A 12,539-nucleotide genomic window follows, 5' to 3' on the forward strand; every position below is an offset into this window, starting at 1 on the left:
GATGCAAATATGAGTGAATACACATGTAAAAAAGTAACAATATAAAACAATTAAAGACTTTAAAGTAAGTCTTAAATGTATCTTAAAGGTTTTGATCAGTGAAATCCTAAAAATGAATGGGAGTCAATAGAGAGATGCCAATATTGCGATGTTTTGATGTTGTCTTTTGTAATACTTTCACTTCAACAATTATAATAAAGCTGTTTATGAGACTCAATTCAAAACAGAGTGCAATTTTGGACCTCAAATGACGCCAATTTGTCTGATGTCATTTGTAATTAGAGCTGAGCTGTGCCAAAACATAATATAGGTTGATTCTGAGCCAGCTCTGTGGTCTTTCTCCAACATTTAACTTCACTATCATTCTCTTCTAAACACTGCCCTCTGCTGGACAGACGTGGTCTGACTCCATCTGTGGGAACAATAAGTCTACTTTAAATTGATGTGTATAAAGGGAGATTGTGTGTTTTGGTCATGCTTCCTATTCACAGATTAATGTTACATACGAGGAGCTTTGACTGCATTTTCAATTCATTGTTGTGTCTTTCATGTTTGCTATAACTCACCCCGCTGAGACGCCACCCTGAAGCTCAGCTGCAGAGAGAAACTGAAGCCTCTTTCAGCAAAAGGTGCCACTGGTCATGTATGTCTAAGAGAGAATTATGACTACTTTATTCCTCGTTTGTCATCCCGGTAAAGCTGGGGGTGCAGAGTCATGAATGTGTCCGCCGCGCCCACACAGCCGGGTGGTCTGCCAAGCTGAATGTGACCCCAATAAAGACCTTTGTACCGAGCTGCTGTGAACAGCGCCTGCTCTGGCATGAACTTCACTTTTGTTCAAGTGTCAGGGGGAACTGATTCACGACACATTATGCAAAACACAAAGGATGAAATAGATGGTTGTTCTGCTGCTGAAATGTATCCAAGCTGACTTTTATCATGTCAAATGATGAGCCGTCTTTTTGTTCCACATTGAAAAAGGAAAATGTCTTTAGCTTATGTGCTTTCAATTTAAATAATTTAAATTATGAATGTGACTTTGTCTTTGCTACCTTGCAAGTCATGTTTTGTAGGTTGTGAGTTTCAACCAGTTGCAAAGTAAATTCATTTTTTTTATTTAAATAATAAAAGTGTTTTGTTTTGTGTGACTTTCCTGCCCCACATCAACTTATAATACAACACTGTAAACTTACCCATATATTATAAACCAAGTCCTCTCAGCCTCTTTGAATTGGAGGGGAATCCAACATCATTCTGCAAACACAAATATTAAACATTTTATTTATTAAGCACATTTTTTTTATTTTTACAGTCAAATTAAGAAAATAAACTTAAAAAACTGTTAGTACTGGATGGATTTGGATGAATAAATGTTACATACATATTTCCTGTAAATGTATGCCTCATGTCAAATGATGTGAAATCTTTTTTTCAAATAATTGACATTATGTATGGCTGATTGTGACATTTTCTTTCTTTCACAAAATACTGCCTTACAATTCAAGTTTTGTAGGTTGAGTTCCAACTAGTTGTAAAGTACAGGATTTTTTTAAAATGGAATTGTTTTAATAAATAAACATCAGCTTATAATATAATAAACGTACCCTTATCTTGTACATCAAGCCTTCTAGGCCTCTTCAAACTGGAGGACAATCTAACACCAACCTGCAAACATAAATATTACAAATTTTATTTATCAAGCTAATATATTTTTTAACATTTTTACAGTGAAATTCAGAAAGAAATCTTAAAAAATCTTATCAGTACACAGATAAATTCATTTTATATAAAAAATACTCTTAATTTCTATTAAATGTTTACTTCCAACAATTTTTTTGAGAAAAATATAACTACAGAAAATCAAGATAATTCTCTTGTTTTCCTGAGATACCTTACATTTATTTTTCTGTAAGTTCATTTATTTTAGCTCTTACTTTGGTAAATCACATTGTTAAAGGAAAACATTCAATGGAATAATAAATGTAGATTACTTACTACCTGTTCAACACCAGCAGATTATTATTTTAATACAAATGGTACACAGCAACCACATAAATCAACAACTCCAAATTGCTAGCTAAGTTGAGGCTAACAGGTGACTCTGATACTCACCCTCCTTACCTTCCATGTCTGCTAATATATTTGTCATTTCAATTAAACCAGCGCCATCATCCTAAACTTATTAATGATAACTCATTTTATCTATTTAACACTTTTCATATCGAGTAAACTATTACAGAAACTTAAAGGTGGAGTAGGAGATCCTGAGAAAGCCGCAGCAGTTAGCTTGATTTTGAAAGCACACAGCCGAACAGAGCCCTCCCCCTCCATTCAGAGCAGCCTGTAGGGAGAGGGGAGGGACACGCCTCCAAACACATGAACGCGCTGTGGCAGACTCCAGCTGGAGGATGACGTCATGATAGATAACTGTGGAGCGGCGAGCGATTGACTTTATTTTCATCGGAGGAAAAACACGTCTATCTCCCATGTAAGTAAACCGCTTATATTACCACATTAAAAAAATACGTAATTAGTTAGAATGCACAGCATAGCCTGCATGTTAGCTTTACGTGTGTTTGTTTTTATCATCTGAAATACAGCTAGAGCAAGTTGTTGCTGCCGGGCTAATAACTCCGGCTAGCCATGTTTATTTTGATTTAGCATGTCATGATGTTTAGTTACTAGACGGCTACAGTGCCTATATATTGATTAGCGTTCACCATTGTTGACAGTCTTCATTTTCGTGTTGGAACTACAACATATTGACTGTTTTTTGTGCTTGTTAGAGCTCTCATGATGACTTCTGAATACGATCCTGAGCCAAGCACCTCAGGTCGGAGAGGACGAGACCGGGGTCGAGTGCAAGGCAGAGCCATACGAGCGAGAGGGAGAGCAACGACCGGGGACGAGCTCCAGATCCTGGGGACAGCAACAGAAAGTTCCGCCATGCTGCACTGACAGGTTGTTGTCTGGCAGCATGGAGCACTTGGTGCAGGTCATAGAGGAGTAATACCTTGTTGCTGTATCTGGAAAATCCGTGACCCTTCCACATGGACAGTATAAAGGTTTCAGTGGAGAGTGAATGAAACTATGACATGATTACATACAATACTTGTATGGTGACCCTTTAGTTCCTTTGTATATATTTTATCTTCATGTAAAAAAATACTTGAGTGTGCTGTGTATACATTTGTTAAAAAAATCTTTAAATGTACACTGGCCTTCTCTCTTCAAATCACAAAATAATTTAAATCCATATCAAGTAACATACAACATTATAAACAAATAATTGCAATATCAAAGAGTTGTTTTACATTTACTTTTATTAGAAAATGTATTTATTACAGAAATAAAAATAATGGCTGTTGAAGGTAAACATGTTGGCGTGGATCATCCGGCCTCCTTGTTCTCTTCTTTGGCATCCCCCAGTTGCTGTCAGCTTTCTGTGCAGGATTGTGCTCTGGAGGTCTGTGATGTACTTGTAGTCCTTACCCACCTTCATTGTGTACAGGCTCCACTTTTTTGACTTCTTGTTAAATATTGTGCAATACCTGACATAGAAGAAAGAATCAGAAGTTTAGTCAAAGGTTCTCATTATCTTACAGCACTGTGCATTTGATTTCGATCATAATAACCCTTCCTTCAGCCCCATATGTAAACAGTTATTTCTTCTAGCCATGCAAGGAGTTGACACCACTATCACTAGTGTCTGCTTAGTGCCTACTGCAGTGTGTATTGTGCACATATGGTACATATACTGTATTTCTTATTGATATCTTGAATATTATCTAATATTTTCAGAGTAAGTGATGTCAAAATGTGCTCTCTCCCTCTTTGGAGAGGAAGACTGTGCCCACAGATTATTAATACAATTATTCTGTGTATTTGATTTCTCGTTGAACACTTTTATTCATGCTTTCCTTCACCAAACCAAGCTTTTAGAGAAGCAGCTAACATTCACAGGATTTTTTATCAGCCAAACTTTTTGTCTCTCATCTCTTTAGTCTGTATGGTGTGGTCTCAGATTGCGATTTAGCATGCAGATCACGTGAAGTGAAAGAGAAGGGTTTGGATTTTATTTTGTGCGGACATTAAAAAAAAACCTTCTGCGTACGTAAATCAAATATAGCTCATAATAAAAAAGAGAGCAGTATTTATACCTCCACGCAAGCAGTGGTCAAAGCAACGTTCATGTTCATGGAGTTCTTATCGGGCCTGAAACTCACCGGTCAGAGGGGGACTCCGAACACATGAAACAGCTGGGGTGGAGGCCTCTGCGTCCCGTGTTTTAACGGTGTGGACGTCGATGTTTCCTTCTCGTAGCTATGAAAACACAGGCAAGACGGCATTTAGACTTAGTACAACATCCCATTCATGCTGATAAAGAGCAACCGAAGAGCTACCAGCTAACAGACTGTATACAGGTCTCTATAAAGAGCTAGCAGCTAACAGACTGTGTACAGGTCTCTATAAACAGAGCTACCAGCTAACAGACTGTGTACAGGTCTCTATAAACAGAGCTACCAGCTAACAGACTGTATACAGGTCTCAATAAACAGAGCTACAAGCTAACAGACTGTATACTGGTCTCTATAAACAGAGCTACCAGCTAACAGACTGTATACTGGTCTCTATAAACAGAGCTACAAGCTAACAGACTGTGTACAGGTCTCTATAAACAGAGCTACAAGCCGTTAGCCGGCCGCTAGCATTAGCCGAAGTTATCGCTAGCTGTCTCATAGATGAACTAAACCATGAACACAAAGACAAATGAAATGACATGATTACCTGTCCAGTAGAAAATCAGCAACCATGGCGTCGCTTTAGAGACCCTTCAAATCCTTCAGCCGTCGCAGAAATGCATCCCGAATATTGACTCGTGTTTGTATCTTCATCCAGTATTTTTAAGTCGTCTCCTTTTCCATCACAGTCTCCCTCTTCTTGCTCTGTTTAGCGGCAGAACTTGAGGGCAGAAGTTGAGCTAAATCGTTGGTTACTCTCTCTCTGACATGTTTATCAGATGTTCTGCGTTAGTGAACAGCCTGTTGATGACGATCTCAGTCAGGTCACGCGCACTCCTGTAAACAGGAGGTGTGTCTTTCGGCAGGTCACAGGTCATCCGGCCGGTCAGCCAATCATTGCGCTCGGTGGCGAATGAATGATTGGACGAACTTATTGCAGTCTAGCTGCTGACACAGACAACTGAGATTTCTCATCTCAGTGTTAGATCACTTTGTGTATTACTCCCTATCGATGTATACATCGCTTTTTGCTCGTGATTGAGAAAAATGCATCAAAATAACATGTCCTACTCCACCTTTAATATAAAGCAGTTCAAGGTGTTTAATCAAACTCACGATGATATAATTGCCGCCATTAAATTCAAAAACTAACGGTCGTCTTTTTCCTTTTCTTGCATCACGAGAACGTCATGACGTAAATTAGCTTCCCTCACCTGCTGCCGTTGATGCGCCCCAAAAACAAGATATATCCTAGCATAAGGTAACTGCACATCTTCACCTGTTCATTCCCACGCAGGCTCTTTTAAAGGTGATTATGAGTCGCCAGTTCACAGTGAGTGTAAAGTATAATGTCTCAATAAAATAAAGTCTGTTTAAAGTTAATATAACGTTATTTACCGTACGTCGTCTTGTACATGTACGTAGATGCCGCTTTGCCCCGCTGCTGTGATACGTCAGCGCGCCGCCATATTGCCAGTGGCAGATATATATTAGCATTATGGTAATTCATGTAAGTTTCTAGTGCTAGCTTGTTCCCTCTAATCAAAGCAGTTAATTCAGACCTCAACATAAACCATACTGGTATATTCTGTCACCCTGACTCAAAATGAAGTGTTTACAACTGACACAGTTTTTAAAATAAGTTTGTAATAGTGTGTTTAAGGCAGTCCCTTGATAATAATGTGGTTTTCTTGTGTTGCAGGCGTTCAAAATGACTAACTGAAAACAAGTATGGACTCTGATAAGCCTGTGGAGGTAAGAAGTTTGGCTTTTAAATAAACCAAAAAAAAGTCAGTGCATTTATACACATTTAAAATCATCTGTATGTGTCTTTTTACTCAGAATTGAGAACAAATTACACCTTAAATAAATGTTTTTGTTCATACGTCCTACAACAATGTTTTTTTAAGTGGCTCTAATCCCTTTTTAGCTGGTATATCTGCTGAAAAACTAGATGTATCCAACCTTTTTCACAGTCCAGGCTCACCAAAACATGATGAACCTACTGTAGCATTTATAATTGTTTGCTGTGGGGGATTTAATATTGATTCCCTGTATGCAAAAAATATATTTGAGTCCATAAAATCTGGATCTACATATGCTACTAGATATAGTTACAAAAATGTGTTCAAACGATAAGCGATTCTGAAATAGAAATAGATTATATTTTTCCACTGTTGCTTTATTTATATTCGCATTGAGCATTTGGGTTAGTTGTGAAACCTGTGATGCAAAAAAACATCCAAATAATGTTATATATCCTGATCCAGGTGGATTCAAGGTTGAATTCATCTTTAAACTTAATAAAAAGTCACAATACAAACTAATTTCTGTAGCATTGTGTACAATTATGTGTCCTACACTTGTTTTTTTCCCCAACCATTTAAGTGTTAATCCCCAAAGTACAGTTTGAGGTTCATGAATAAAAGATAAGATAAGATATTACTTTATTGAACGCCCGGGGGGGGAAATCAGTTGTTACAGCAACCCAGACATAAGTACAATCAAGAAGAAGCTTCAATAAGTAAAATAGAATAGAATAAAATAAGTAGACATAAAAATAAATAAATACAGATAGAATACAATTTAGATATATACAATGTTACAATGGACTTTAGATTAAATAGCAGTAATTACAGGCAGTATTAAAATGATTCAGTAGTGACAGGTTGACATGGTGTGATTATAGTTGGTAATGACAGATTAAGCAGTAAATAAAAATAAATATAGGTATGTAATATTAGGATAGTGTCCCTTGTAAAACAATCCCTGGATTAGCTGTTTATACAGGAAATATATTATTTAATCCTAACTTTAATTTATACATTTATATGAATAACACTGAAAAGAAAAACTGTATTTTTTTCTGTTGAGCAGGAGGTTAAACTGCCATTAAATTGAGCCAGTTAAAATCAAAAATCACTAAAAAGGTCGTAGTTGCATGTCATGATTAAATTTGACCAGTAGAGGGAGCCATTGCACTACTCGTGAAGTTACAGCAGTGATGTAGTCTTTAATTTATGATTGTCAGCTAATAGTTTGGGTACTCCTTAAATTAAATATGATTGTTTGAGTTAATTAAACACATAATAGAGTTTTAATTGCTGTTATTGTGCTTTTGAAGTTTCAAGGGGAACTTTTCCAACTTAACTAATGATTTTTTGTAGATAATTTACCATCAATTTTCAAGATTCAAACTTTCTCAAGTTTTTTGAAGTCCATCTTGTTTCCTTCATTGTGCAGATTCTGACTCATAATTACAGCCTCCCCTCCTCCAAATGATCTCAATGTATTTATATGCAAACACTCAGTCAGCACCTGTCCTTTAGAGACCGGGAATGATGGAAAATTCATGTGTTTACTGTCTGCAGCAGATAGAGGACGCTTCCTGCTCACACAGCGCACAGCTTGGGATTGACAGCTGTTGCTGCCACCTGAGATAGCAGCCGAAAAACGAGGGAGGGGGGAGGAGAGATAGAGCCAGCAGGGAATTTAAATGAAAAGAATTAATATTCATGATTAGACTCCAGGCCCAGGAGGCTGGAATAAAATGTGTTCCTGCTGCTGTGTTCATTTTGAGCTGGTTTCCCTGCTGCATGTGTGTTTAGCTCCTCTCAGAGACTGATAATAGTTTGGTTACAGTGAAAGTAGGTAGCCTGGTGCTGGATGAAATAGGCCATGAGTAGAAATAGCTCTGCAGCCGGGGCTCCAACAGTCTCTGGAGGGAGAGCTGTGTCAGTCTCATCATGTGTGCTGCTGAGCTGGTGGCTATCTATTCTCTGTGCAGGTGTGTGTGTGCGTTTGTGAGTGTGTGGGGGATCCTGTCCAGGACTCTCAAGCTCCAGGAATCCATGAGAAAGCAGAAAGCCTTTTGCCAACTGCATTAAGATTAAAGGCATTGACAAGGAATGTGTTATTGCCAGCTCAGATGGGGCCTGCGTAATCTGGGACCCGGTGGAAGCCAGAACTCGCCCACTCACCCCCGTCTGTTTCTGTTTTGCTGAAACTTCTTCACATCACAGGGACGCCTGAATCAGTTCAGCTCTGACGGAGGCGATCGTCTTGTTAAACCTTGTCGAACATGTTTAGTCAGCGCTGTAAAAATACATGAAGGGGTATTGATTTCCTCCAGAGGTGCGCTGTTACGTGTCTCCATCCAGCGGGCAGTTTGTGATGCTGGTCTACGATAACATCTCCCAGGTGAAAAGGTGAAAAGGATTAAGGGTGAAAAGAACAGTGCAGATGTGCAGATCATAGAATAATAGAGACTTTCATTGTGGTGTTCACAAACAAAGTAAAACACTGATTCCTTTATACGACTTACAGTAACAAACCAGACCATGTGATGTGTTAACATGTGTGTTTTTTAACAGTTTTAATCATTGCCTACCCAATTGCACAGAACGTACTATCAGAAAACGTTACATAACCCCTGAAGTAGCCATAGCTCTCACATCACAAATATCAAAATACAAAAATCCTGTCCGACCATCAGCCTGTGATGACTTAGTCAATGATTTTAACAGTAAAATGAAAACAGTGCTTGATGCAGCGGCTCCAATTAAAACCAAGAAAATTACCACAAAAAAGATGGTACCATGGAAAAATGACTACACGAGGAACCTAAAGAAAGAATGTAGAACTGCTGAACGCAGATGGAGAAAAACAAAACTCACTATACATCAAAACATATTCACTGAAAAACTTCAAAACTACAATAAAACAATTCGAACATCAAGACAGGCATACTTCTCAAACCTCATAAACACCAACATCCACAACCCCAGACTTCTTTTCAATACCATTGATTCACTCTTACACCCCACAGTCAACAACAGTGCTCAGCTTTCAGGTTCCAACTGCGAAGAGTTTGCTGGCTACTTCAGGGAGAAAATACTTAAAATTAGGTCTGGTATCTGCCAACAAAACATGCACACTGCACTTTTACCTGTACCAAATGTACCCTGTGATGACAAGTACGGCTGTTTTGACCTGGTTGATGCTGACACACTGAGGAGGGTGGTAACAGAACTGAAACCCTCCACATGTTCCCTTGATCCCATCCCTACCTCCCTTTTTAAAACTGTTTTTAATTCTGTATCGGAAGACATACTCACCATAGTAAATTATTCTCTACAGCTGGGTGTCTTCCCAAATGATTTTAAAACTGCTTTAGTGAAACCTCTTTTAAAGAAAGGGAACTTAGACATTTTATCACCAAGTAATTTTAGACCAATTTCAAATCTCCCATTTTTAAGTAAGATTTTAGAGAAACTTGTTTTTATCCAGTTAAATACCTTTTTAAACTCAAATACCAAATTTGAAATGTTTCAGTCAGGTTTTAGAACACATCACAGCACAGAGACCGCCTTACTAAAAGTAGTAGATGACATCAGGAAAAACCTTGACAACAGCAAACCTACAGTCCTGGTGCTACTTGACCTCAGTGCTGCTTTTGATACTGTTGACCACCAAATTCTTTTAAACAGATTAAGTGAGTATGTTGGCCTGTCCGGTAGGGTTTTTAAATGGTTCGCATCCTACCTCTCTAACAGAAATTTTTATGTAACAATCAACAATCAAAATTCTGAACATCATGAGGTTACCTGTGGGGTACCGCAAGGATCAATTTTAGGACCGTTACTTTTTAACTTGTACATGCTTCCCCTGGGCAGTGTCATCAGGAGACATGGCATAGATTTCCACAGCTACGCTGATGACACTCAGCTCTATGTGGCCGTGTCTCCTGATGACACTGGGCCGATTGACTCACTTTTTAACTGCATTTTAGATATTAAAACCTGGATGTCACATAACTTTTTACAGCTCAACCAGGAAAAAACGGACGTACTTGTCATCGGCTCAAAGGCTCAGAGAGAGAAACTGGCCTCCACACTAAATGTTCATGGACTTAATCAAAGCCAAGAAGCCAGAAACCTAGGTGTTTTATTTGATTCTGATTTTAATTTTAAACCACATGTTCGTTTTATCACCAAAACAGCCTTTTATCATTTAAAGAACATTTCTAGGGTGAGGCCGTTTCTCTCTCTGAGCAACACAGAGAGACTAATGCACGCTTTTATAACCAGCAGGCTGGACTACTGCAATGCTCTCCTTTCTGGTCTTCCAAAGAACACAATTAACAAACTGCAGTTAATACAAAATGCAGCAGCTAGAGTTTTAACGAGGACCAGAGGGAGAGCACACATTACGCCTATTTTAAAATCTTTACATTGGCTGCCTGTTGCTTTTCGTATTGATTTTAAAATTATTTTACTAGTTTTTAAGGCACTGCATGGCCTTGCACCAGACTACATCTCAGAGATGCTTTTAGTATATAAACCAGGTAGGTCTCTCAGATCCTCCGGCTCCTCTCTTTTAGCTCTTCCTAAGAGCAGAACTAAAACATTTGGTGACGCTGCTTTCAGCCACTACGCTCCCAAACTATGGAACAGCCTGCCGGAGGATCTGAGAGGAGCTGATGGAGATATTGAGACTTTTAAACGTAAACTAAAAACATATTTATTCAGTCTGGCTTTTATGTAGGGTTTAACAATTTTATTACCTACCTTTTATTAGAATATTGATTTAAATGTTGCTTTATTATTTTAGTAATTTTAACTGTTATCTTATTCTATTTTTATGTATTTATTCATTCATTTATTTAATTTTATTTATCCACTCAGTTTTATTGATATTTTTCAGCCTTAGTTTTATTTTTCAACTCTTATCCTTACCTTTTAAATCTATTTATTTTAACTATTTTTATTTCTTAATTTTGATGCTTTAACTTATTTTAATTACACATATTTTATTTTGGTGTGCATTGGTCTCTATTTTATTTTATTTTTATGTTGTTCTTATTTTTAATTTGTATTTTTATTAGTTTTATTATTATCATTATTATTATCTTCCACTAAAATGTCTTAGCATTGTCTCATTTCTGCTTCTTTCTTGTTTTCAATCGCTGTAAAGCACTTTGGGTTGCATTTTATTTGTATGAAAGGTGCTATATAAATAAAGCTTGATTGATTGATTGATTAACGCCTGTCAGAAAGAGGCTTTGTTTACTTTCTACCTGCATAGTTTAACCATGATGGGAATATTAGACCTTCAACAAGAGGTCGAATAATACAACATATGTCCAAAAAGTTCCCCAAAAAAGTTTCTCTCTGCTGCTTTAAGTATTTTCACTTTACTTGATTATTTACTGACAATCTTTTACTTTACACCTTTAATTTCAGCACAAGTATCTATGTTTTCTACTCCTAAATATTACTTAACTTGCTTTTTACTGTTACTAGAAATTATTTGAGGGGAATGTGGAGTTCCCAAGGAGGGGTAGACGGAAACTGGTTTTCCATCGCCGATATCTATACCAATAACAAGTAGCTCATGAGGACGATAACCGATATTTAGAACCAATACTACAAACTCCAACATAAGACTAAGTTTATCCACTCCATCAGTTTGCATTTAAGTAAAATAGTTCTAGTACTTCAGCTTGTACCAGTCTGAGTCAAGTTTTGAGTCCCGGTGTTTAAGTCAGAGTCACAAAAGAAGAATTTGAATCCAAGTCTGAGTCCTCAAAGTTGAGTCTGAGCTTGGTACATGAGGTTGTCCCAGCCTCATCCTCGATAGTTCCTATTAAGATGCTTTTTGACCGCAGGAAATTTCTGGGACCTTTTGGAGGATCTCTAAGCCTTTGGACCGCAGGAACCAGGATCTAAGTCCAGTTCCTAGATAGTTTATCTAACCTCTGGAAATCCCTTGCTTAAGGGGGAGGACTTAATCAAAGGTCAAGGATCTTTTGGGGCAGGGCCTGCAGTGCTGAACTATTCTGTGCTCAATATTTCTTTATCCAGCCGTCCCATTGCACACTAGTGTGATTCATCAGGTTTATCAATCAATCAATCAATCAATCAATCAATCAATCAATCAATCAATCAATCAATCAATCACTTTATTTATATAGAACCTATCAAACAAATCAAATGCAGTTCAAAGTGTTTTACAGCAATTGAAAACAACTAATGCACACCAATAACAATAACATATGCTAAATGTTATTTAAATAAGTTAAAACACCAAATAAATAAAAATATCAATTGTTAAAATACATCAAATAAAACAAATGCACTAAAACTGAGTAGACAAATAATGAATTACAACTTTTGAAAATAAATAAAATAATAAAACAACATCAAAATTAATATAAAACATTCAAGTAATAATATTGTTAAACCCTAAATGAAATAAAAATAATAACTCACTATTTATCAGTCACAGTTGGTGGCT

At 37.3% G+C, this 12,539-nt stretch overlaps 2 protein-coding genes across 3 annotated transcripts in view; one reads left to right on the forward strand and one right to left on the reverse strand.

Annotated features, from left to right (window-relative positions):
- LOC117832378 (phosphoinositide 3-kinase regulatory subunit 5-like) overlaps positions 1-2,241 on the reverse strand; it is a 92,570-nt gene extending 90,329 nt beyond the window's left edge. Inside the window, exons 1-3 of the mRNA XM_034711475.1 lie at positions 2,113-2,241; positions 1,605-1,665; positions 1,194-1,254 (exon numbers count right to left, since the gene is read on the reverse strand). The gene's annotated coding sequence lies outside the window, so the exon portion shown is untranslated. The remainder of the gene's footprint in view (positions 1-1,193; positions 1,255-1,604; positions 1,666-2,112) is intronic.
- Positions 2,242-5,380: 3,139 nt separating this feature from the next.
- Positions 5,381-12,539, forward strand: part of usp43b (ubiquitin specific peptidase 43b) — a 123,690-nt gene continuing 116,531 nt past the window's right edge. Inside the window, exons 1-2 of one of the 2 annotated variants that reach the window (XM_034711471.1) lie at positions 5,381-5,502; positions 5,944-5,996. In XM_034711471.1, the coding sequence (XP_034567362.1) occupies positions 5,973-5,996 (24 nt within the window). In that variant the 5' untranslated portion in view covers positions 5,381-5,502; positions 5,944-5,972. Of the gene's footprint in view, positions 5,551-5,943; positions 5,997-12,539 lie in introns of both variants that reach the window. The other variant, XM_034711472.1, reaches the window with a different exon arrangement.

This window comes from Notolabrus celidotus, chromosome 20 (assembly GCF_009762535.1).
Source record: "Notolabrus celidotus isolate fNotCel1 chromosome 20, fNotCel1.pri, whole genome shotgun sequence".
NCBI classification, from domain to species: Eukaryota; Metazoa; Chordata; class Actinopteri; order Labriformes; family Labridae; genus Notolabrus; species Notolabrus celidotus.